This window comes from Bactrocera dorsalis, chromosome 2, assembly GCF_023373825.1.
Source record: "Bactrocera dorsalis isolate Fly_Bdor chromosome 2, ASM2337382v1, whole genome shotgun sequence".
Taxonomy (NCBI): domain Eukaryota; kingdom Metazoa; phylum Arthropoda; class Insecta; order Diptera; family Tephritidae; genus Bactrocera; species Bactrocera dorsalis.
In genome coordinates this window covers 42,276,926-42,301,649 of record NC_064304.1, presented here as the reverse complement: position 1 = coordinate 42,301,649, position 24,724 = coordinate 42,276,926, and the positions used below count along the sequence as shown (strand labels likewise).

At 33.9% G+C, this 24,724-nt stretch overlaps 1 protein-coding gene across 17 annotated transcripts in view; it reads right to left on the bottom strand.

Moving 5' to 3' along the window:
- LOC105224493 (sex determination protein fruitless) overlaps positions 1-24,724 on the bottom strand; it is a 419,068-nt gene that overhangs the window by 17,225 nt on the left and 377,119 nt on the right. For 14 of the 17 annotated variants that reach the window (XM_049448201.1, XM_049448203.1, XM_029549496.2 and 11 more), the window contains 6 exons: positions 22,924-23,071; positions 22,648-22,848; positions 21,790-22,575; positions 19,977-20,285; positions 15,980-16,109; positions 5,008-8,353 (listed from right to left, as the gene is read on the bottom strand). In XM_049448201.1, coding sequence (XP_049304158.1) covers positions 7,047-8,353; positions 15,980-16,109; positions 19,977-20,285; positions 21,790-22,575; positions 22,648-22,848; positions 22,924-23,071 — 2,881 coding nt within the window. In that variant the 3' untranslated portion in view covers positions 5,008-7,046. Of the gene's footprint in view, positions 1-5,007; positions 8,354-15,979; positions 16,110-17,309; positions 18,533-19,976; positions 20,286-21,789; positions 22,576-22,647; positions 22,849-22,923; positions 23,072-24,724 lie in introns of those variants that run through there. The other 3 variants (XM_049448213.1, XM_049448214.1, XM_049448212.1) reach the window with 2 other exon arrangements.

The following is a 24,724-nucleotide window of genomic DNA, read 5'->3' as shown; positions in this document are numbered from 1 at the left end:
CTTTTTTAAATAATTTATCCTGTGATTTAATAGAGGCTTGATTAGCTTTCATATTAAGGTAAGTAAATATTAAGGTAAGATATAAAGTGTGGCTTCATTATTATTGAAGATTCTTAGTTTCTTTAGAATAAGATTAACTTGTTCCAATATTTAGTATATATATAAATTGAGTATTTATATTTCTATATACATACATCTAATTTTTTCGATTTATTATGAGAAAGTTAGTAAAATATTTAAAGCAAGGGCAAATTTTCTCGAAAAGGGTGGATTTAATTAAATTCTGCTATTGAAAACAAACAGTAAATGCAACTTTTCAAGAAGAACTAAGTATCTTATATATACCCTACTCTATTTTTTTTATAAGTTCCTCTTGTGTGAAAATATTTATTGAGAATTTTAATTAAAATTTATAAGCACTTTGAAATGATGGAAACACTGGTCTCGTTGTCATCACTGATCATCATATGAGTATTTAAATGAGTTCTAGTGGGTATATACTATTATAGTATATATTAAACATTAGGAAAGAAATGAAAGTAGTATAAGAAAAAGTAAAGTTAAATGGAAATAACGCGTGCGCATGGTGTAATTCTAAATTATTAAAATTTTTAAAAAATATTTTTAATGAAAACAATGTATATGTGCGTATGTATGTATATAAGTATGTATGTATTTGCCAATCAATACCCACATGTTTAATATTTTATAATATTTACATTTGTTGGGGGCTTAAAATATAAAAGGTATGCATAATTTAAGATTGCTTTGTTACTTTGCTCACAGAAGAACTCTTGTTAATTTTTTTTGTTTTTATTACCAAAACCTTAGTACATACATATTTCTTCTAATTGATTATATTTCTTTATTAAGTGCTGCATTTTTAATTGGTTATGATATTGTGTGCAATAATGGGATGTGTATGCCTTTGGTGCAAAGATTTTTATGTGTATGGAGTAGTGTAATTTTTTTATGTAATGCGCTTTCCTATTGCCAGAAGCAGTGAGGACACATGAGCTATAGTAAATCGCTTTTAAGTTTTACATGTTTTAATTTTTTTTGGAAAATTGTTCAGATACATAATTTAATTTGTTTTTGTCTTTATTGTATTTGGTTTTCTCTTTTCCCAATACCTTAACAAATATACACTTGTTAACTGCGACTTAAGCAATGTTTTTCTTTAGCTGCTTGTATTAAAATTTAAGTTTATTATTAAATATTATTTATTTTAAGTGGTTGGTAATATGTGTGTATGTATGAACGTATTTACAGTTAGGGGTTTTAAAGTTTAGGTTGTGATAATATCGTTTATGTGTGTTAATATGAATAAATGCTTTGTTATTATAATAAATATTATACAAATGGTACATATGTATGGATGTGTGTGGAAATTAAAATATTTTTTATATTAATTCACAACTCCTCATATGGGATTAATATAAATCTGCCGAAGAAAGTATTGGAATTATCTAGACTTGCGTAAAACAAGGACTTCGACCGCCTAAATTTATGTTAAAAATATCTAACAGACTTTTATTGAAAAAATCTATAGGTATTAAAAATAAATATTAAAAATAATAATTTAATAAAAAAATAATTAATTTCAATAAAAAATAATATTACTAAAAATTCAATTACTTACTTAGTATAAAAACAAGCATTTTATAAATGTACTAATAAAAAATAACTAAATATAAAAAAATATTCTAATTAAAAATTTAAAATTTTTTCTTGCAATATTTTTAATTTTAAATTAAAATTAGAAAAAAAAATATTAAAAACAAAATAAAAACAAAAATAAATACAAGAAAAAATTGCAAGAAAAAAATTTAATTTTTTAATTATAATTTTTTTTTATTTTTCTAATTATTTATTTTTTATAAGTATATTTTAAAGTAATAAAAAAGCAAATAATTGCAAGAAAAAGAAATTAATTAAATCATTAATTTCAATAAAAAATAATATTATTAAAAATTCAATTACTTGTTTAGTATAAAAACAAGCATTTTATAAATGTACTAATAAAAAAATAACTAAATAGAAAAAATATACTAATTAAAAATTTAAAATTTTTTCTTGCAATATTTTTAATTTTAAATTAAAATTAGAAAAAAAATATTAAAAACAAAATAAAAACAAAAATAAATAGAAAAAAAAAATTAAAAAAATAAAAAATACAAGAAAAAATTGCAAGAAAAAAATTTAATTTTTTAATTATAATTTTTTTTATTTTTCTAATTATTTATTTTTTATAAGTATATTTTAAAGTAATAAAAAATCAAATAATTGCAAGAAAAAGAAATTAATTAAATAAATTTTAGTTTTAATTAAAGAAATTACATTTTTTTTGCCACAGATATATTTTCAACTGCCTATTAAATTTTTCTTTAATTAATATACATATATGTATATTTTTTAATTCTTCAGTATCTATTTTTTACAGTAGAAAATATGTTTGCTTCATTCGAAATTCGTTATAATTATACAGAAAATAAATTTTTTGTTGCAAGTTTTTTATTTTTAAAATAAAAAACTTAAATTTTTTTGTTCCAATTTTTTTAATAAAATAAAAAAAAAATTAATTTAAAAAAAAAAAAATAATTTAATTTCAGAATTTAATTTAATTAAAAAAATTTATTTAATTTCAGAATTTAATTTAATATAAAAAACTTTACTTTTTTCAACCAATTATTTTAATGTTTACTGCTTATTAATTTTTTGTTCAAAATAATAATAGTTAATCCTTATCCTACTTATTTTTTAAAGTAGAAAATGTGTTTGCTTTATTTGATGCTCGTTATACTTTTATATGCCGTTGTCATACACAATGTCTATGAAAACACTAGAAATGATCGAATTTTCGTTTCAAATTTTATTTTTATCGAAAGTGTTTTCCCAAGCGACAAATAGACAGGGATTTAAAGAAGTTCATTTGTATGTACATATTGTATGTATGTATGTATATATACGTGACATAAGTTTGATATTTAGTTAGTTTTTTTTCAACACCCCTCCTTGCTGCAAAAAAATCTTATAAAATGTATGTGTGCGTGTGTTTACATATGCATGAGAGAAAGTTTAAGATCTAAAGTGGGCAAAAAACAGGTAATTTTATTTCGATTCTTAAGGTTAGATATTTAAATAGTACAGAGAATTTGTGTTATTGTTGTTTTAGTGTTTTCATCGTTAGCTAAACAATTTTCAAATTTGTCGGCCAATTCCTGTTTTTTCATATTTTTGTTTTCGAAATTTTGTAATAAAAATTTTTTGTTGAAGAAAAATCTTTTTCTATAAATTTTTCGCATATTTGTTACTACGGTGGACACAAATGTCAGAGGAAGAACAAAAGTAGTAAATAAATAATATACATATATATATAGCAATTATAAGTTATACTTTATGATACACATAACCTAGAGGCTGTTAATTTTTTTGGGGGTTTTTTGGGGCCACTTAATATTTACTAGATGTTTTAAAGTTTTTTATATACGTATTTGGACAATAATATTTTCGATTTCATATCCTTTTGTTTTCTATTTGATTAGTTGATAGACAGTGTTATAAACGAAAGTAGAATCGTACAAAGCTGCAGAAAGTTTTCACACTTACCCATTGAAGTTTAAAAAGAAACTGTTGATATCGCAAAACCTGTTGTGTTATTTTACATATACATACATATGGCTAAATTGCTTACGCAAAACTTACTAAAAGCTACATATGCCATAGAAATGCTCTAAATAATATTGTGAACGAGTTCAACACTTAGCAGAGGAGACTAGGAAACACCTCTCAGTTGAAACAGAGTGCGAAGAATACAGATTGTAGAGTAGCTTGTGGCGATTGCGTGCGACTTTTAGTATAAAATTATTAAATAAAAACGGTTTAATTTTTTAATTTAATTTATGTTTTCATATTGCCATATCTCAAATTATAACTTTCAAATTCAACCAAAAGCTTTTAAAAGCGGCTATTTAGCTTCATAACTTCTGCTACCCGAAAGCTTAGAGAGAGATTCATAGGAATAATATATGCTCATTTTTGTGTAGATTTTTTAAATATTTTTAAATGTTTTATTTGCATCTTATATTTCCTTTAATAATCTAAATACAAACATTATTATTTTTTTGAGTTTAACGGAAGAGCTATTTATTAAAATTTTATGTTTTCAATGCGATAAAAAGTCCATTTGTTTACACACATATGTTGAAACCTTTTTTTAACTGCTGTTGCCTTGATGAATTAAAAAAAAAATCGGTTCGCAAGAGTTGTTCAATAAATAACGGGAATTTTCGTTTAACGAAAAAAATATTTATTCATTCACCTATGTACATACAGTAATGTTGTCGTCTTCAACATAGATCCCCGTTCGATATTACGCACTTATACTAATGGTACTTCCAAGCGTCGAAACACTTTTCAAACTCGATTTTTGGCGCAGTCTTTAGCTCTTTCAGCAATGCGCTGTTAATATCATCTATGATCGTTAAAACACGATCATTTGGGGCTCTATTTCCTTTGGAAAAAGAAAAAATTTATACAAATTTGGAGGAAGTATAGTGTGAGCTTTTTACAAACGAAAATCTCCAAGCTCATGAAAAAGGTTCAACCGTAGAGGCTGTTCGACAGTAAACAATCAATACAGCTGAAAATATTAACGTACTACAGGAGCATGTATAACAACATAACATTTGGGCTCTTCAAACCCGGGAAATGTTATTTTAAAATTCCTTTTATTTTCTGAACATACCTTGTACAGTAAGACCGAACTTGTGATACCGATAAGCAATGACAAAAGGAGACTGTAATATGCTTGTGCATTACACTGCCTACAGAATATGTGTAAACAGTTTAATCCGTGTTTAAGCGCTCGTTGGCTATTTTCCTAGTAAAAGGCAACAAACAATTAATATGAAACCCAGGAAGTCATATTTTTTTAACAATTGTGTGGCAACACTTTCGCACCCTTACATACATACATGATTTCGATGAAAATAAAGTTCATTCAGCTCTTTGTTTATACGCAGAAAACATTTATTTTATTAATAAATTCAACTAAACAGTCAATTTGCAATTAACTTACTAAAAACTAAATATGGCAGGACTTAAAGTGTTAATCTTGACTCACTACTAGAAGTGTTAACTTATCGCGTTCGCTTTCGCTATCGTTTTGGAATTACTAAATTACATAATACTTGCTTTGCTTTGTTCAAATATTTCTCAAAGGTATTGAAATGGTAAAAAATACTACAAAGATTATCAGCGCTTAACGGTACAGATTCGTCTCAATATATGACATCATGAGTCATACGCGAGATAAAAGTAATAATTGTTTGTTTATTGGCGTCTACATGAAATTTAAATTATTTATGTAACAGCTAATATAAGAAAAAAAAAATATATATTTGATAAATGTTCACTTTAACTCGGTGTCCACTTTCGCTTAGTAAAAATAAATACTAATGGTAAATATGCAATACTACAGTCTACTAAAGAATCCACAATTTGCTCGGGTGGGTTAATACTCGTACTTTGTTTTGCTACAATCGCTTTGTCGTTGAAGTTTTAATTAAACTGACTTTTTTCTAATTACTTTCAGATTACACGAAAATCCATCATAGTTTTATGATACATATAATATTTGTAGGGATTTTTGGTGAGTTCTTTGGTTTCTTGCTGTGTTTTTTTTTTTTAGATTTACAACTACATATATAATAAATACATACATTTTGTATAGTTATGAGGAAAATTTAAAGATATCTTATTTGCTTGCTAAGAAAATATTGAAATGTACTACAGTATTTAGTTTATGTATAGCTTGTTTTAGTGTGTACACAATTTTGAAGTGCTCATTAAGGCAGGCAACCGAACTTATATCGCCAACATAAGTAACATTTCTTATTGATTCTTATTGATTGGTAAGAGTTAATTAATATTTTATGCAAAAAAAGGAGCTTGGTTGGCTAAAATTTACTGAGAAAATTGGGTTCACTTCACTCCGCTAAGCTTAAGCGAGAGAAAGCGTTCTTTTCCTTCCGGAAATAAATTTGTCAATTCGCCTACCTATAGGCGGGTGCTAATAGAAGATTGTTTTGTCCATATATGTATATTAGACCAACGTCTCACAGAACGCTCTTCAGAAAACACCGAATATTTTTTATTTTAATAGCTTCTGTTTGTTTTTAAAAAATCTCAAGAGTGGCAGATATTTAATATTATTATCTTTTTTTCAATATATATTAGAACAACCTCCCACAGAACACTTTTCAGAAAACGCCTAGATCTGGCAGAAAAAAAGATATTATATTTAATAAATGTCTATTAAAGTATAAAAATTAAATAAACAATGGCAACTTCGAGGAATAATGCCTAAAGATATGCTGCTTTCCTTATATTTCAAAGAAAAATGCTTGAAGGTATGCGTTTTTTCAGAAATTTTTGCATTTTACTTGATACTTTTTGGAGACAGCATGATTAGTGCATATTTGACCCGCTGAAAGATATGCTTATTTACTGGTATTTTAAAGAAAAATGCCTAAAGCTATGCTTCCTTTCCGACATTTTTGGATTTAACTTGATATTTTTTAGTGACAGCATGGATTAGTGCATAGCTGAATGGAAAGCTCATTTTCCGTCTAACTGCACAGCTATTTATTGACTGACAACTTAAGCACATTGAAAATATATAGTTCAGAGCATAATGCCCAAAGGTATGAATCAAGTTTCATGAGCTACCGCCCGTTTTATTGCACTTGGCGCCTAAATATAGGCAAAATTAAGCCTTTCATATATGTATATTTATGAAACCGGTAAAGCTACTTTAAGTCGCCGGCCTTAATAACCGCACTTCTTGTATTTATATAGGGAGTAGTTCAGTCGTGATGAAATTAAATCGAAATGTGCGGACTTTGTCGGAGCAAATCAATGTCATTACGCTTTGTGTGTCCTTTGGGGTGTGTGAGCCTGTTGAGTTTTTGTTAGGTGTTTGTGTGTCATTAATCGGATTTGATAAATAGTTTAACTGCTTATTTGACCACATAAAAAATTGATCACATATGTACATAATGACTGAAGAAACGATCTTTAATGTCGGCGTGCTTTATTTTACAGTGGGCTTTCATATTGTCTCGACGCGTAAACTTTTGCCCGCAGACAGGACACTCATGACTCTGAGGCCGATGAATATTGGCGTGATGCCAACGATTCGACACGATCTTGTTGCAGCTAACGCAGCGATACAACGTAGGCAGCGTGCCGGACAATTGCACGAAGAGCGTGGAGTAGTCGATATTGTGGTCACGACGATTGGCAGCGGCTGCTGCTGCAGCGGCGGCGGCCGCGTTTGCGCTATTGTTGTCAACGGTGGATGGGTTGGAGTTCGTGGCAATTAGTTGCAATTGTGTGGTGTTGTTGTCGTTGGCGTTGTTCACTTGTGTATGGATGTTTTGCAAATGGTGTTGTTGTTGCTGCTGCTGCTGTTGATGATGGTGACTATGTCGGTGCTGTGCCAAGTTGGCAGCAGTTGCTAACGCGTGTTGTTGACGTTGTTGCTGTTGTTGTTGCTGATAGTTGACTGCAGCAGCATGTTGTTGCTGTGCGTACGCAAATTGTTGCTGTTGTTGCTGCTGTTTCTGTAGTGTTGCCGATGCTGCCGACGCATTCGAGGAAGCAGGCGAGAGTGCTGCCACTGCGGCTGCAGCAGCAGCCTCGGCAGAGCAAAGCGCATCCAGAGCATTACTACAGCGGCCAAGATTAATAACGGTTTGTGGATGCATGTGACGATGTGTTGACAATGTGGGCTGCGGCGGCGTCGTCGTCAGCGCAATAACATCGTTCAGCGGACCGTTTCGTGCGTGCAACATCATCTCGGCAACATGTTGCTGATGATAGTGTTGCGCCTGCAAATGCTTTTGCTGGTGTTGCTGATGCTGCTCGTACAACTGTTGTTGCTGGCTGCGCATGGCCGCCTCTTGCCTGCAACGCTTGTAGTGACAATTGTAGTTGCTGTCCAATATCTTGTGATCACAATCGCTATGGCAATCATTGTCGTAATCGTAATCCTCATCATCGCCGCACAAATCCTGCGCGTGACTCTCGTCATGAACAACATCAATATGCTCGGTGACGCTTTGCAGCGCTTGCATGCCGTCTGTTGCACGTATAACACGTCGTCTGTTATGGCGATAGGCAATGTGACGATGCACGTCCACGGTGTCATCATCAACGCCCGCCTCATTGTCATCATTGTCTTCCTCATCGTCATCATTCATATTGGCAACGTCATCGTCTGCTCTAATGTCGGCATGATTTCGGTTTGCTTCAACGCGCATGTCATTGCCACCAACACCATCATCACCTGTAATCACAGTTTGGGAATTATGCGGTCACCAGACACTTTCATGGTTTTCATGGTTGGTAGTTGGACTGAATTAAACGTTTTGGTGGAATTTGATGTGGTAGCGCTTACTCGCGGGTATAATTTGGAATAATAGCTTGCACTAGCATATTTCGCTTTGTGGGCAAGATGCAAGTGACTACAGTTTCGTACAGTTCTGTACTTTCAGCATGGAATATAATTGAACAGTTGGTTAAAGCGCAAAATGAACACAAATCTAATCGGGGGAAGGTAGTCGGCTTCAAACTCAAATAGCGAAAACAAAGAGGAGTGGGGGCAACAACTAGAGTAGGCAACTAAACTCGCAAAAGTTTTAAGGGATTTCACGATAAAACGCCAACCAAATTTTAATCATATCAAAGCTGATAAATGTTTGTAAAAAGCTGGCAACTACGGACCTGGAAAGCGGATATTATATGGAAACTTGTATCTACTTTGTTATCAAAAATTTTGTATTGGCAGAGTAATGTATTGTAATCAAAAAGTAATGACAGTCAAAAGCGGTGAAACAAATCGAGAGAATTCGCAGAGACTTGTTTTTGTAGAAAGTGAGTTAAACAGCTTGACTTCATACTGGATCACTTGGATCAAAATCGAACTCTAGCGGCACCTTCTCTCCCCATATACTTGTACAGCCATTAAGGTAGCATGTACTGCTCCGGAATACAGCCTCCTTCAGAGAAGTTACCATCCTCTGAGATAGCAGAGTGGCTGGTCAAAGCCCAACCACGCTATCAATGGCATCGAGTTTCTTTGTGATAAGACTGGTATGGGTGCCAGACCACAACGGAATCGGAGGAAATTATAAAGCTGATGAGTAAGAAAAAGCACCCTAGAACTTTATCGGTAGAATAGGAGCGGGTCGGTGCTCACGTATTCTCTTCTGTTCCAAAAGTTCAACACTTCCTTCTTGACTTCACCGCTTTTGGGAAGATATTTTATGAAGATATCTTGTCAAACAAAAAAGTTATCCGTACAAGAACTTGTTTAGGATCGGTTATGATCGGCGAATCCGACAAATGAGCAGCTTCTTGGGGAAAACTACGATAGTATACCGATACCTTATAGGGTCTGGGACATTTTCGTCTGCGAGTTACAACTTTCGTGGCAGCCTTAATATACCTTGTTCAGGGCGTAGAAATGAACTTCTAAACAGACAACAAAAATGGGCGTAAATTAAAAAAAGAAGACGGATTTGTAATAGCAACTCAATTATATTCCATGGTCAAGCAAAAGCTTTCAATTTTTTTCTAAACATATTGAGGTTATGGTATATTTTTTATGATTCCAGCGTATAAAGTAGGTAAAACATATAAGCGTGTGTGTATGTAAAGGGAGTTCTAGTCTAGAATAACTAAGGTATATGTATAATATTTATGCAATTAACGACAATCAACTACAATTGCTATTATATATTTGTGTATTAACTAATTAATTATGTGTAGTAAAGGTATATATCGGGCTAAGTTTGTTCATAAATATTTAATGTATGTATTTCTTTTTTTATAATTTATTGTATTTATTTTGTTGGAATTTTTTTTATGAACTAGGCAGTGATTTCCAGATAACAAAAATTATTATAAAACAAAGCTCAAATTGTATATAAAAACTAAGCTTTTGAATGAAATTCTCAAACTCAAAGAGGAAATGCTAAACGAAAGGTGTAACAAAACAAAGTAACGATTGGTAAACAACTCGAAGCATCTATGTTTGTGTGTAAAGTAAACTTATTTATAACGGTAAAGGCCGATTGTGATATAAGACGAGCAGGGTTACCACGTGTTTTCAATATATAACGAAAGTTACTGAAATAATTGTTTTGCATAAAATTAAATATATAGCTGGTAGAAATGAGTGGACATTTTTTGAAATAAGTATTAAAAAATGTATTCAATATCTTTGTAAAAATTATGTGAAATAATCTAAGTTCCTTATTGGAAGCTATTTAAAGTTTTCTAAAAACATACTTATGTTTGTAAAAAATGGCCGTAGATATATTTTTTTTCTAATAACCTAGAAGTAAGAAAACTCCCTACTCTGAGAGAGGCATTTAAAAGCTTTCTTGTCTAGTTTTATATTAGAAATTTCGCGCATTGAACCATTCTACTGTTTGCAGTTCAAAGCTTTTGGTTTCACTATGAGTTTAGCACACCTTACTGCGCATAAGGTGTGCATCTCAGCTTTTTTTGAGTTAACGGTTGTTTCAAATTCCCCGAAATTTAGTTAATGGAGAGTATTTTTAAGTTTGGAAGGTGTTTCGTAATTTTCATAGCGTTCTCACTAAAGGCACACGCAATCAGGAAGAGGTAATTATTTGAGTTGTGATGAAAGGTTAATAAGAAAAAATACTTTTAAGTAAATTAAAAATTATTAGCTATTACACTAAAAAATGAAATAAAATTTTTTTGTACGTTAATTTTCATTTGTACAAAGGTAATAGAATAAATGATATCGGTGGCAAGGGTATTCACGACAGCGTTCGTACGAAAAATTTAATATTTGGTTATAAAATATAATGGAATAATTAGAAAAAAGAAGGTTAAAATACTTTCTTTTTTTTAATTTTTTTTGTAATATTAATATTATTACACCACTAATATGTTTCGTGAATACTCTTTATGAATTTGAGGGTAATTGTTAATTAAACAACACTTTTCAAAGTCCAATGTGTCAGATAGTGTTCCAAAAATTATATATATTTAGCGTAATTTGAAAAATCGGGAGCAATAAAAAACAAATAACAATAATTGATATAAGAAATAGATCATAAGAGCAATCTATATCACACAAATATATTAGCTTTTTATCGATTGTATTTAATATTCATATAAGTATCTTTGTTATTCTTATTGTTTCTTTATTGATTTGTCTCTCCAGCCTCCTTTGGCATTTTTTATTTACCTCGTTTCTCAGAGGAATAAGAAAAATATTTCATAAATTTCTAATACCTGTGCGGACTAACAACAAAATGTTTGCTTTGTTAGTATTCCAACCAAAAAAGATAATTAGATTAAACTAAACAGTATCGATTATGAGGGTAAGTAATAGATAATCAATTGGTTAAATAGAATTTGATGCGAATCTGCGTAACAGAAAACCAAAAAAATAGTTGCTATTATTTCTTATATGCCTATTATTCCTTCTTCTCAATACCCTATATGATAAAGGGTATTCGTTTTAAGTAAGTTTTCATTGAAACGAAACTTAATTTTTCAAATGGTATAGATATTCGTTAGTCTTAGATATGATCGTAGTGGTGTTAAAGTATACGCGACATGGTTCAAGTTGTTAGAAAATAACAATACTGAAACTCTGATAGAATGTTGGAAAACCTCAGGTATATTTCTTTTACCGCGTTTTCATTTAATTTTCATTTGGAGATGGAACTACATACAATATTATAACGGAACGAGTCGCAGCGTTCTTTTTTGTTGTTTTTTCATGGATGAAAACATAAAGTAGTGCTTATATATCACACATATGTATTATACATATAATCGGGACAGCAAAATACTTCCTTATAATGCGGCACGGTGGCATGACGACATTTCATCTCTAATTGAGAAAGGACAGACTGAAGGAAAGAAATATGGAAGTCCTATTTAGTATTTTTCGAGAGAGAAAAAAAGGATCATAAGGAAAATATACAAATCTGGAACTTGTGATTTCTCTAATAATTTTGGACGTTGTATTAACGGGTGATCCAAGTAGAGGTACTTTTTTCAATGTTAGACCACGTACAGCACGCAGTGTAGAAAATATAGCAGCCGTAGCTGAGAGTGCATACGAAGACCGTGGAGAGTCGATTCAGCGCCGGTCGCCGGACTGACGTATGGAACGGCTTGGAGCATTTTACGTCGAGATCTTATATTGAAAGCGTACAAAATACAGCTTGTGCTGAAGCCTCTCGACCTTCTCAGGCGATATCGCTTCGCTCTATGGGCTCTTAAAAAGTTCCAAGAAGAACCGACGTTTTCAAGCCAAATTTTGTTCAGCAATGAGCCCCATTTCTGACTGAATGTTTATATAAACAAGCAATATTGTATCATTTGGGACGAAGAGTAATCTGAAAAGATTCAAAAGGGTGCCATTTCATCCAAAAAACAACGGTTTGAAGTGGTTTGTGGGTCGGTGGAATCATCGGTCCATATTTCTTCCGTTATCGCGTCATGATAACCGCCTATTTGATGCCTAAAGTTTAAGCTCATGATCTCAGCGACATTTGATTTCATCAACACGGCGGCCATTGGCACACATCGCCTCAATTAATGTATTTATTAACAGAACATTTCGGTGAGCAGATAATTCAAATTTTGGGCTGGTTGATTGACCAGCAAAATCATGTGATATCACACCGTTAGACTTCTACTATGGAGATATGTTAAGTCTAAAGCCCATGCGGACACTTCTGCTCTGTTTCAGGCCATCTTGCGTGTCATTCGTCCGTTGCCAGTCGAAATGCTCGAACGAGTCATCGAAAATTGGACTCAATGGATAGTCCATCTGAGGCGTATTCGCGAACAACATTTATAAGAGATCATCTTTTCTTCGAAGGATATTAAACATTCCACATTGAAATTGAAGCTTTTGTGTTTTTTCTTTAAAACAGTAGGGAACCTCGAAATGGATCACGCTTTTTATTAGGGTCAGTTATATACGACCGACATGACAAGACTTAATATTTTTTGTTGTGAATCTTTTTAAATACATACTATAAATTTTAATTGGCTAATATCTGCTGCTTACAATTATGATAACATAGGCTTATTATTTGCTTATTTGATAAGCATTTCTTTCTAAGGATTTTCCCTATTTGAACTTTACCCCGAGTCTAAATGTTTAATTTGTAGGTACAAAGCAAATTAAATGTAAGGGAATGAATATATGTGGGTAAAATTAAATAGCCACATAACTAATGTTAAAAGTAATTTAATTAATAATATATGATTTAAATAAAGAAATTTAAAGTAAGATAGATAATAGTTTTTCATATAAAGCAGAAAAGAGGAATAATAATGATATTGATTGTGATGACCTTTACTAAAGAAAATGAATTGAACTTGTAGCTAAAAAAAACTCGAGCAGATCAAAACAAGCCAAGCCGCACTGATCTGTAATGTATACTCTAATTTATACAGTGTAGCAGCCAAGGCGGGTCATGCAAACAAACATGCTCTAATAAACTTTACTCCGGTTGCAACCGCTTCTAGCATACGAACTAAATTTATTCATACGTTCCAAAAATTTGATGTGTACGCATGATAAATAAAAACAAAATATTCTATATAAGTTAAATAATGTTAGTGTAGATAAATTAACGGTTTTGCAATGTTTGCAATACCTTTGCAATATACACTTGGAAAAAATCGGGTTTGTTTCAAATTGAAAAAAAAAAAAAATCAGTAGGAGAGGTGTTGAATTTATTTAAATTGAATGTTATTTCTACAGCTTCTTACTTTTTTGTAATTTTACGAAATGTTTTTTGAAATACATAGCAATAAAGTTTACTAATAAATTAGTATTTGAACCAAGGTATACACAACACAGCTCTCAGCTCTTGGATGATTGGATGCTGAGAGTTTAGATATTTATAATGACACGAGCTTTGGAAATTTAATGTCCCAAATTGATTTGGGTGATAGAAAATAGAACTTTATCGAGTTCGCTGATAATCTAAAAATTTCAAAGAAGGTGTTGAACATACCGTTCTTGATATTTGGGTAAGATAAAATCCTTTGCAAAGTACTTAGGTGCAGTGTGAGTTCACAGTCGCCAAGCCATAGATCTAAATAAATCAAAAAAGCCCTGTGGAAAATGTAATGAATTGGACTTGGAGTTGATTTGTGAGTTACTGCATGCTCTATATCTGACGCCAGCAACTTTCTCTCGTTCTCGGACAAAATCACGAAATGCTTGCCACAGGGAAGAGGACTGTTTTTTCACGAAAGAATTGTTGAAGAACATGCAAGATTGGTGCAGATATTCACATTGATTTGCGGGGATTAGGTTTTGGTCTTTATGTAATAGTTGTATAAGAATATTTTATGTATTTCCCAATAGTTAATTGAGTCGAATTTTCACTCCACACTGCTCTCTCACTGTGTCGGTGCTGTAAATGTGTTGTGTATACCATAATCGGCTATGGCCGAACTCCATGCCTTTGTTTTACTCAAAAATGGCAAAATAACACAAAATTTTTATTATTTAATAAAAAATATGGAATTTTATAATTTATTTATTTTATCTTGTAAAAAAATATTTGTCTTTAAACAAAAGAGAAAGAAATATTATTACATGCAAAGGTAAAGTAGAGAAAAGCGTTACGAGTTTTCTAAATAATATAATTACATATATATAAATAGCATTGTAGTATTTTAATTAATTCAAGACAACGTATTAAGTAGATAAATATTCGGAAAATGGCAGGTACACTTCACACCCTGTACAAAAGAGTTAGATGTAGGAAGGAGCGCTTAAGGAACAAAAGGAAGCTGGAGATAAACCACGCGCGCGCGTCTTCTAACTAAAGTACATATGTATGTATGTGCGTATGCATGTAAGTTATAAGTATGTATGAGTATGTGGCAGAGCATAGAAATAGGAAATTTTTGGATAAGGGGGCATCTAAATTTATGTAATTTTATTTTAGGGGAAATGAACGCCGATCGGAGGGTGAAAAGTAATTTGTAAATATTTTTGCGATAATTCGTTGGATATTTTAGAGAAAATATTATAATAAATTTTATTGTACAACAATATTCAACGCATGTGTACAGTTGAAAAAGATTTTAAATTTTTTGAAAATGTTTTGAGCACTTAGTAGTTCGCGAGCAGCAATAAAAAATTAAAGAATTTTTATTTCTATGCAGCGTTTTCTTTAAAGAACGCTTTCTTACTGCTTACTGCTTTCTATAGACATTGAATTGTTGTTTTTTGCAATAATTTCTATTGCTTATTTCTTTGCAACACATCTACTTTCGTTTATCGATTTATTTATTTAATTTTTTTCATAAAAATAATTAGTATTAGAGAAATTGTTTTCAAACTATATGCCAATATTATATATATGTAGTATATTATGAAATGCTAACTAAAGTTAAAAGGTTTGACTATACAAACTAATAACAAACAGAAAGTTTAACGCAAAAGGAAATAAATCAATCACTAGTATTATGTAACTACTACAAATGAAAAGGTAAACAAAACGCTGTTTTTACTGTTTTTGTGGCTTTTTACATACATTCAATGCTATATTTAATATACTAATTCTTTTTTAATTTGATTAACTGCAATAGAACGTTAATAATTTTATGTAAAATAGTTTAATTTTTTTCACTTGCAAACTAAAGAAGCCTGTGGTAAGTTCAGGTGTCAGTTGTAAAAAGGGGGGAATTTATTTAATTTTATTGAAAGAGGGCGGGTATAACTTTTTAAGTGGTTGAGTTTGATTTATATATTTATAGAATACAGTAAAGCCTCAACTGCATGAGCGTTTGACAAGAGAGATATTTAGAGAGAGTGTGTAAAAGCAAAACAAAAAAAAGAAACGCAAAAATAATTAAGCACAAACGGCACTTTTGTACTCACCATCAATGTTGTCCGACTGATCCAGCGGTAGCTGTTTACCATCGTTCTGATCCTCTCGACTCTCTTGCTGTAGACCATGTGAGGATAATAGTTGAGACATTTCCTCGGAGTGTAGCTTCAGTGCACCGGGCTGAACAGGTTTTGTAGATTTTTTAGGATAATATAAAAAATTAAGTATTATTGTATGCATTTTACGAAAAAAGCTTGAAAATATGAGTTTAATATTCTGCTGTTAAGAACAGACTATTAAAACTTATTTTCATTCAAAATTTGAGGGTGTAAATTGAAGTGGAAAACTGTGAAACTGATTTCTGAATTGAATAAAGTGGTAAAATTAAATTGAAATTAAACGCTGCCAGTGATGTATTTAATAAAACCGCTCTAAATATTTATAACTTTATCATTTCTCTTTAAAAACCGAGCTTTAGAATTAGAAGTTCAGAAAGTTTACAGAAGCGCTATTTTGAACATATCAGTGGCAAAAATTGCGCTCGGAAATAAATAATATTGGTTTTTTAGATTTGTCAGATTTCTAGAAAACTTTTGAAGCTTCATACTATCGAATCAATGTTTTAAGATAATTTGTTTTTAGAAAGCTTTCAAAAGCTCTATTTTGAAAATGATAGTGGTAGAAATTGCGCTTGGAAATAAGTAATTTTGGTTTGTTAAATATATATCATTTTCAAATATTATTATGAGGAAGAAGTAGGTTTCTGGAAAAAAGCTCTGTAAGCTTTTACAGCTTTATGCTCTCGAATTTATGTTTTTGTTGCTAGTTTGGTCAACATCTGGTAGATAATTTATCTACTCTCGCGAAGTATAACCGTTTCGAAAATAAAAATTTCAAAAAGCTTTCGAAAGCTGTATTCTGAATATGATAGTAGCAGCAATGGTTTTTTAAATATAAATAATTTTCAAACATTATTATGAATAAGCAGTAGTATTCAAGAAAAAAGTTTTGAAAGGTTGTAAAGCTTTGTGCTCTCAAATTTATGTTTTAAGATAGTTGGGTTGACATATGGGAGGTAAATTATCTACTCTTGTGAAGTATAAGCTAATTCCAAAAAGAACTGACGAACTTTTAAAAGCTTTTAGAAGTTTCAGATTTATAATAATTAATTGAACTTTAATTGTTAAGGTTTTTCATACTCATATTCGCACATAGATATGAATAACTGTGTTGGTTTTATAAAATTTAATCCTTAATTTGACAAAATTCTATACTAAAATGGCAACACTCAAATTATTATCAAATTTTATTTCATTTATTTACATAATTTTGTAACATTCGGTGTACAACTTCACAAAGAAAATGCTTCATACTTATTCTATATTTTTTGCTTGCACATTAAAGTTATAGAACCATGAGTTTTTGATTTAAATTATAATGGAAGAACAAAATTTTGAAATTTCTACAGTTCAAATTAAATAGTTAAATTACACTTTAATACTAAATTAACCAAGCAGTGAGAGATCGTATACAGTTGTTGTTGTTGGGTGTCTTTTTCTCTCTGAGAGCGCGCTGAGTGCACTTCACACGCTATCCTCGCCCACATTTATCGTGATCACTTCCGGCGCACCCTTGCGCTTGTGCATAGTCTCGCGCAAAATGGCGCCCAATTCACCATCCATCGACATACTGCGCATACCACCACCACCACCAGCACCAACAACAACATCACTCTGAGCACTACCGCCACTCGCTGCAACCGTTGCGCTCTCCTTGCCGTGCGGTTGCAATTTGTCGACCTCCAGCAACTCGCGTTCGTAGCACAAACGATGCGATTTACATTTATTGTGATGATTGACAATCTCCAGGCGGAAATTTGAATTGCCCTCCACAAAGGAGGTGCGTATATCCGGTATGTCATTCGACCATTTGCGGCAGAATTTGCAAAACATTGTGTTTGCGATCTCATCGTATTGCAGCCAATCGAATTGAAACAACCAATTGGAGCGGAAGCGCCCACTTTTGCGCAAACTACCACCGCTAGTGGTCGTGCCGCTGCCGCTCGCATGCACGGCGGTGACACCTCCAGCGCCGTATTGCTTGCCGGGTGGCGTGTTATCGTAGGTCGCGTACTTGGCAGCTTTTGGGTCGGCAGGTGTCAGCGGTCGCTGAAAGTTGTCTGTGGCGTTGAGCAGAAATTGTTGTTGCTGCTGCAGTAGCCGTTGTATGGTCGCTGTCGCAGTGGCGGTGGTCTGCGCGAGCTCAAGATCGGCGGCCAGACGCTGGGCGGGCTGATTGCTGACGGTGAGTTGTGTTTGCGCTTGCGTCGCGTACCAATTTGTTTTGTTTTGGTGTTTGTGGGTTTGTTCCTGCTTTTCGCGCAGTTGCTGTTGCTGCTGCATAGTCTTTAGCTGTGCCTGCACTGCCTGCTGCAGCAAAAGATTCTGCTGTGTTTCTTGTTCTTCGCGCTGCTGCAGGAATTCAAACTGTTGACGCACATACTCCTGCTGCGCCGCCTGTGTTGACGCTTGCGCTGTTGATAGCAACGACGTTGCGCGACGCCGACTCTCCGGTGACTGCTCGCTCCTAGTCGTGCGTTTCGCCTATATTACAAATGTGTGGGAGTGTGTGTTTTGCGATTCGCGGTGTGTGGTATCGGTAGTTGACGGCGATTTTCGGTTTAGGCGACCGTTGGCAGTGTCGAAATGTGTTTCGGGTAAATTTAAAATAAAGGAAATAAATAAAAATGTTGATAAAAAAAAAATAATAGCAACAAAAGCAACTTAAGAGAAGTGGAAAATTTGTGAGTATTTCGGGAGGAGGAAGGATTTCGTTTTTACATTTACTTCTAGGGCTATGAGGCTGGCCGCTAAGTTTTTTCGTGCATGTGTGTTTGTCTGCGTGTGAGTATGTGTTTACGTAAAGTTTAGTAGAAAAGCGTGCGAATAAGAAAAAAAGTTTACTGTAAAATTAAGAAAACACAAGTAAAGAGTAGAAAAGAAGGAAGGCAGTTAGGTATGTAAGTAGGAGGAGCGTATAAGTATGTGAGCCAGTTGAGCGAGTTAGCAAGCGAGGAGTCGGGTGCGGTATTTAGCAAAGCAAAGTTGTTCAGATTTTTTCTTTTTCTCGGACGATGCGCAAGTTGCATTATATGTAAGTATCTACAAGGGTTAGCGATTAGAATTGTCTTTACTAAGTAATCAAATAAACAGTAAATTAAATATTATTTTTTTGGTTTAAATAATTATATAAAGCAATAACGTAAATCCTTCGTCCTTGCTGTTTGGGGAATTTCCACATTTTCTTAAGTTGCACTAAACAATTTTGCTCTACGCTTGGCAGACACTTTTGTCGCAAGCATTTTCTTTGTATTTGTTGCAATTATTTGTTGTTGTTGTTTACACCATTTTTTGTGCTTCACGCATTGCATTATGCAACGCTTATTACTATTAAATAATAGTTTACAATTTTATTGCCATTATTGAGGTAAAGTTTTATATATGTACGAGTATGTATTTGCCGGACTTGGAACTATCGTACCGGTCCAAAGAAAAAACCTTAACAATTGATAGTGCTTACACAAATGTTGTATGTACTTATGATAGTTTAAGAACGGATTTCAGTTTGATACCACTTATTATGCCTATGAACGAATACACTGAATTCCACATTAAAAATGTATATAGAGTCGGAAAATGTTTATAAACATGTTGACGGGCAATTGTTGACAATTAATATTAATGAGAATGTGCTGACAATTTTGATGGAGTACAGGCCGAGTGCCTTTTCAATTTTCCTTCGTGCGTAAGGAAATGGTGGCAGCACAATTTAAGTATTTCTTAAAATTTGCTAAAACTCTTAAGAAACTTAAAATAATATTTTATTACCCACCTTCGCAACATATTTATAAACATTTCCTTATCAATATGAAGCACACGATAATAACACAAATAATATATTTAAAGTTTTTTTCTTAGTCTCTTAGTATAGATCTAACTATTTAAGCCTATATTTTTTCAATTCTTCTGTTTTTTTGTGACTACTCACCGGCAAGTATTCGGTTGGCAAAGGTACATGAGTCTCACGTTGTTGTTGTTGCAGCTGTTGCTGTTGTTGTTGTGCTTCAATTAATTCTTGTTTAATACTAAGCGCATGACTGAGACCAATACTACTGGGAATCGCACTAACACTACCGCTACCCACGCCACCTAGACCGCCACCACTCATACTCAATTGACTGACGGAGAGTGGTGAATCGCGCCGTTCGCCAACACCTGTGATGATGGCATCCTCCGATTCAGACGTGCTGCCAGTTTTTGGCACGGGACTCGATTTGAAATTGCTGCGCGAGGATGCCTGCAAAAGAATTATAATTAAATATTTTTTGTATGGACTGTGTAGAATACATATTAACTATTTTCAATATCAACCTGAATTGAGGTTCTTCTAGACCAGCAATTTGCACTAATGTTTCACCTAAGTCGTGGTCGCTAAGTCACATCAACAATGTAGTTTTATAAGTGAGTTCTATGACACTTCCTTTTAGTATCAGAACTTATTTCTCGAGACGAAACAATAGTTTTATTTTCAAAGATAACTTGATGCTTATTTTTGTTAGATCTAAGATCATAATTTTATTAATAAAGACCTAAATTTCTTCATTTAAAAATAATATATCCTTGGTCAACATTTTACTTTATTACAGAAAACCTCCTTTCCATAGGTGCCATTGTATTTGATGTGGAAACTAACAACTCTATACCAAAGGATATAAAAATTCAAGATATTTTGAAAACTTTTCTTAAAAGTTTCTTAAACGTTTATATTTGGACACTCTCTTTACTGTTTTCAGTTTTATTTTTTTTCCGAAGGTGGAAGCTGAAGAACCCAAGTGGTGTTTACTAGAGATATTAACTTCTCTACGTTAATCTTACAATTTTCAAATAATTTAAAGAATAAGCAATGCGCAAAACAAAAGCCGCTTTAGGATTCTTCAAGTCCTATAATTCTGATCTTAAAATACATTTTCCATATTTCTTCTCCTTAATATACTCTAAAGTCCTCTCTCGACTAACAAAGGCCAAAGTCACTCATTATGCCCGTCCTGCTATATGGAGCAGAGGCATCGACGATGGTAACAACTGATAAGTCGGCGTTACGAGTTTTCGAGAGAACGGTTCTGGGGAAGATTTATGGTCCTTTGCGCATTGTCAACAGCAAGTAACAACGACATTGACATAATTCTGCGAATTAAGAGACAGCGGCTACGCTGGCTAGGTCATGTCGTCCGAATGGATCAAAACACCACAGCTTTGAAAGCATTCGATGCAGTACCCGTCGGCGGAAGCAGAGAAAGAGGAAGACCTCCACTCCGTTGGAAAGACCAGGTGTAAAAGAACCTGGCTTCGCTTGAAATCTTTAATTGGCGCCAAGGAACGCAAAGGAAGAACGACTGGTGCACTATTGTAAACTCGGCTCTAACCGCCAATAAAACAGAAATACATAAACAGAAACGGAAATCACAATTCCTTTCTAAGTCGTGTTTATTTTTATGTGCCTACTTTTATCAGAAATTCTTCAATCTAAAAATAGACTTATTACATTTTTAGGAAAAACCACTTTCATGAGAAATGCGAGTGCAATATTGATAACAAAATCGGTCTATTTCTTTTTTGAACTTCCTTTGATAACACTTTTAAATTATAAATCAGCAACAGGCCCTGATAAAAATGTGTTCGTTAACAGTTCATGCTAAATACCGTTGTTTTGGTCACAGAAGTCTAAAGATATCAAATGTGGCAATCATAGTGAGACAGGCGAATTTGTTACGTAATTCTTCATCTCTTCATCTTCCACTTACCTGAGAATCCTGAGTGTAGTGCCTGTCCTGTACATTTGCGTTATGCGTCGAGGTCAACGAATTATCACAGTTGGATGAGTTCTTACGTCTTCGCTTATTACTACCTATATGCTCCACCGGCGTGGTGGACATCTCTCTATCACGATCTCTGTTATCCTTGTTACTATAGTCTAGCTGCATGAGTTCATCACGACTATCGGCGCGTTCGCGTCCAATGCTGCTGCTGCGATCGCCACTGTTGCCCCCATTGCCAGCACCACCGCCACCGCTAACACTACGCTCACTATTCGCATCGCTGTTGCGACTGTTTAATATGCCACCAGCACCGCTGATACTACCGCCAGAACAGGCTGTATTCGTCGAACCGCCGAGTGGATCGGCGCTGGCACTACGCGTAGCCGCAGCCGCTACTGCGGCCGCCATTGCGGCTGCTGTGATTGGCGAACGTTCTCCCAAACCCAAAGCTGCTGCAGCGGATTGTAGACTGGCACTCACACTGCCCACATTGGCGGTGGCAGCTGCTGCTGCTGCAGCGGCGGCGGCGGCATTGCGTTCGCTCAAACTGCTGCTGCTGCGATGTGAATGCATTTCGTCGCGCATATCGCGTTCGGTGGCACGGCCACGTAACTGTTGATCGCGTTCGCGTGGCTCACATTCGCTACCGCCGCTGCCGCCACCACCGAGACCGCCACTACTGTACGGTGTACGGCCGGTGGGCGAGGATATGGGCGAATCGCGGTGTTCCGTGCGATAGTTGAGGTTGTTATTGTCCGTTAGACCACGAACCTGTGTGGCATAAGTGAGAATTTTCATGATTTTATTCGCTGACAAGTGAAAGAGTAAAATGTTTTGGCTCACCTGTAGACTCTCGGCTGTTTTGAGGAACATCGGCAGCGAACTCTGACCGACATTGACTTCGCCTTTGTACATGAAGTCGAGCAGGGAGCGCATTTCTGAGTATCTGACATCTTTTAAATAGATGATGGGATGTGGATGGCGGTTTTGCAGGAAAATTGTCTCGAAATATGGGCTGCATGCTGATAGAATCGTTTGATGCGCCTGTGCCGGTGAAAGTAAAGCAAATTTCGTGTTTTTATTGCGTATAGTTATTAATATTTTAAGAGCTTTAAATACCTTGACTGTTTCACCGTCACATGCCAGCGTCACATCACATAGTGCCTCCCTCTGCAGCAACGAGGTTAGCACGCCAGTTAAGTTCGTCGGGTGATTGTTCCAGCGTAGACAGAATTGCTGGTCCATAGCTCCTTGGTCAGTGTGGTATCTGCGAAAAAAGGTGAAAGCGTTGAATTAAAATATAGTAAAATAATTTATGGTATTTTGAATGAAAACAGATTTTTTACTTGCTTTTCACTATACATTGTGTCAAATAAACACCCGGAAATTATATTTAAATTCCCCAGGTAAATGATATTTTGCTAAATTGTAGGACTTGTAATTGTAGGTCTTTAATTATTGTGCCAATATGAGGGCGGTAAACCTCAGTAGTGCGTTGCGATTTTTACAATGGATCAAAATATATATTATAGAACATAGAATTTCTCATATTTTTTATTTATAACCAAATTTCGTGTGCGGAATCGTTGCGAATGTTGGAAAAGGCTTACGGTGATAAAGTTTTATCAAAAACACAAGTTAACGAGTGGTCCGAAGCCTTCACAGACGGTCGAGCGATTGTTGAAGTCATGCCTTGTTCTGGACTACCTTCGGCCCCTTCAAGTGATGAAAATATTAAATAAGTGAAGCATATGGTGCTTGAAAATTGTCTCGCGAGTCGCTTCGATTGATTTTAGTGGATATTTTGGGTATAAAACGAGTACTTGCTCGATTTGTCCCGAGAAAGCCTTTTTTCCAAAACTTAAACAGGTCTTTTTGAACATGCTTGATCGTGCAAGTTCCTATCCAACAATCATGGAGAGCATTGTAATTGCCGGTGAGATATGGGCATGCAAAAAAAATCAGCAATCATCGGAGTGGAGTGAAAAAAAGAGCCAAAACACAAAAAGACTACGCCAAAGCCGTCATTGTTGTTCCGGAGGGATATATAGTCAATAAGGAGTTCTATTTGGCTGTATTGAGGCGTTTGCGTGAGAACAACCGTCGAAAATGACCGGAATTGTGGAAGAACAATTAATAGGTTTATATGATGATAAGGCACCAACGCATCGCGCCACGGCTGCGACCGTATTTAAAGCCAAAAGAATGCCATCGATCAACCACCGTATTCACCAGATTTGGCATCGTGAGATTTTTCTTGTTCCCCTTAGGCAAACGCTCCGTTTAACCCGTTTTCAGTCGATCGAAGAGATAAAACAAACTTCACTGAAGGAGCTGACGGCCATCCCATAAAGTGCGTATGAAAAGTGTTTCGAATACTGGAAAAATCGATGGCATAAGTGTAGTGTCTGGTGGGGATTACTATGAAGCTGCCATTTCCGTTATTTGCCAGTGAGATGATGATGTCAAATGTGGTTTAGAAAATTTTGTATTATTGTTTTAGCATCCAATGTGTCTCATCAATTAATAAAGCCAATTTAATGTCAACATCTTATGCTATAGTCCGAAAATAAGTGAATCTACTCTTTAGAGTTTTAGGTTAGATACTCAAAATTCCCTGATAACAACAATATAGTAATAGTTTTGAACTAAGATAGAAATATAATTCGCCTTAGAGTATTTCGAAAATTGACGAAACTTCACCAGAAACACACACAGTTTAATAAAAAAGCTATATTGATTTCCGTCGCCTTCTTGAGTTTACAATAGACAACTTAAATCGAAATTATATAGATTACAAAAGTGTGCATATATTTATTCCTCTGAACCATAAAGTGAAAAATATTATGTATATATGTATATGTCTACAGGAAAGATTATTTTAATTCATAAAGCTCATTTTTTAACAGAATTTAATTAT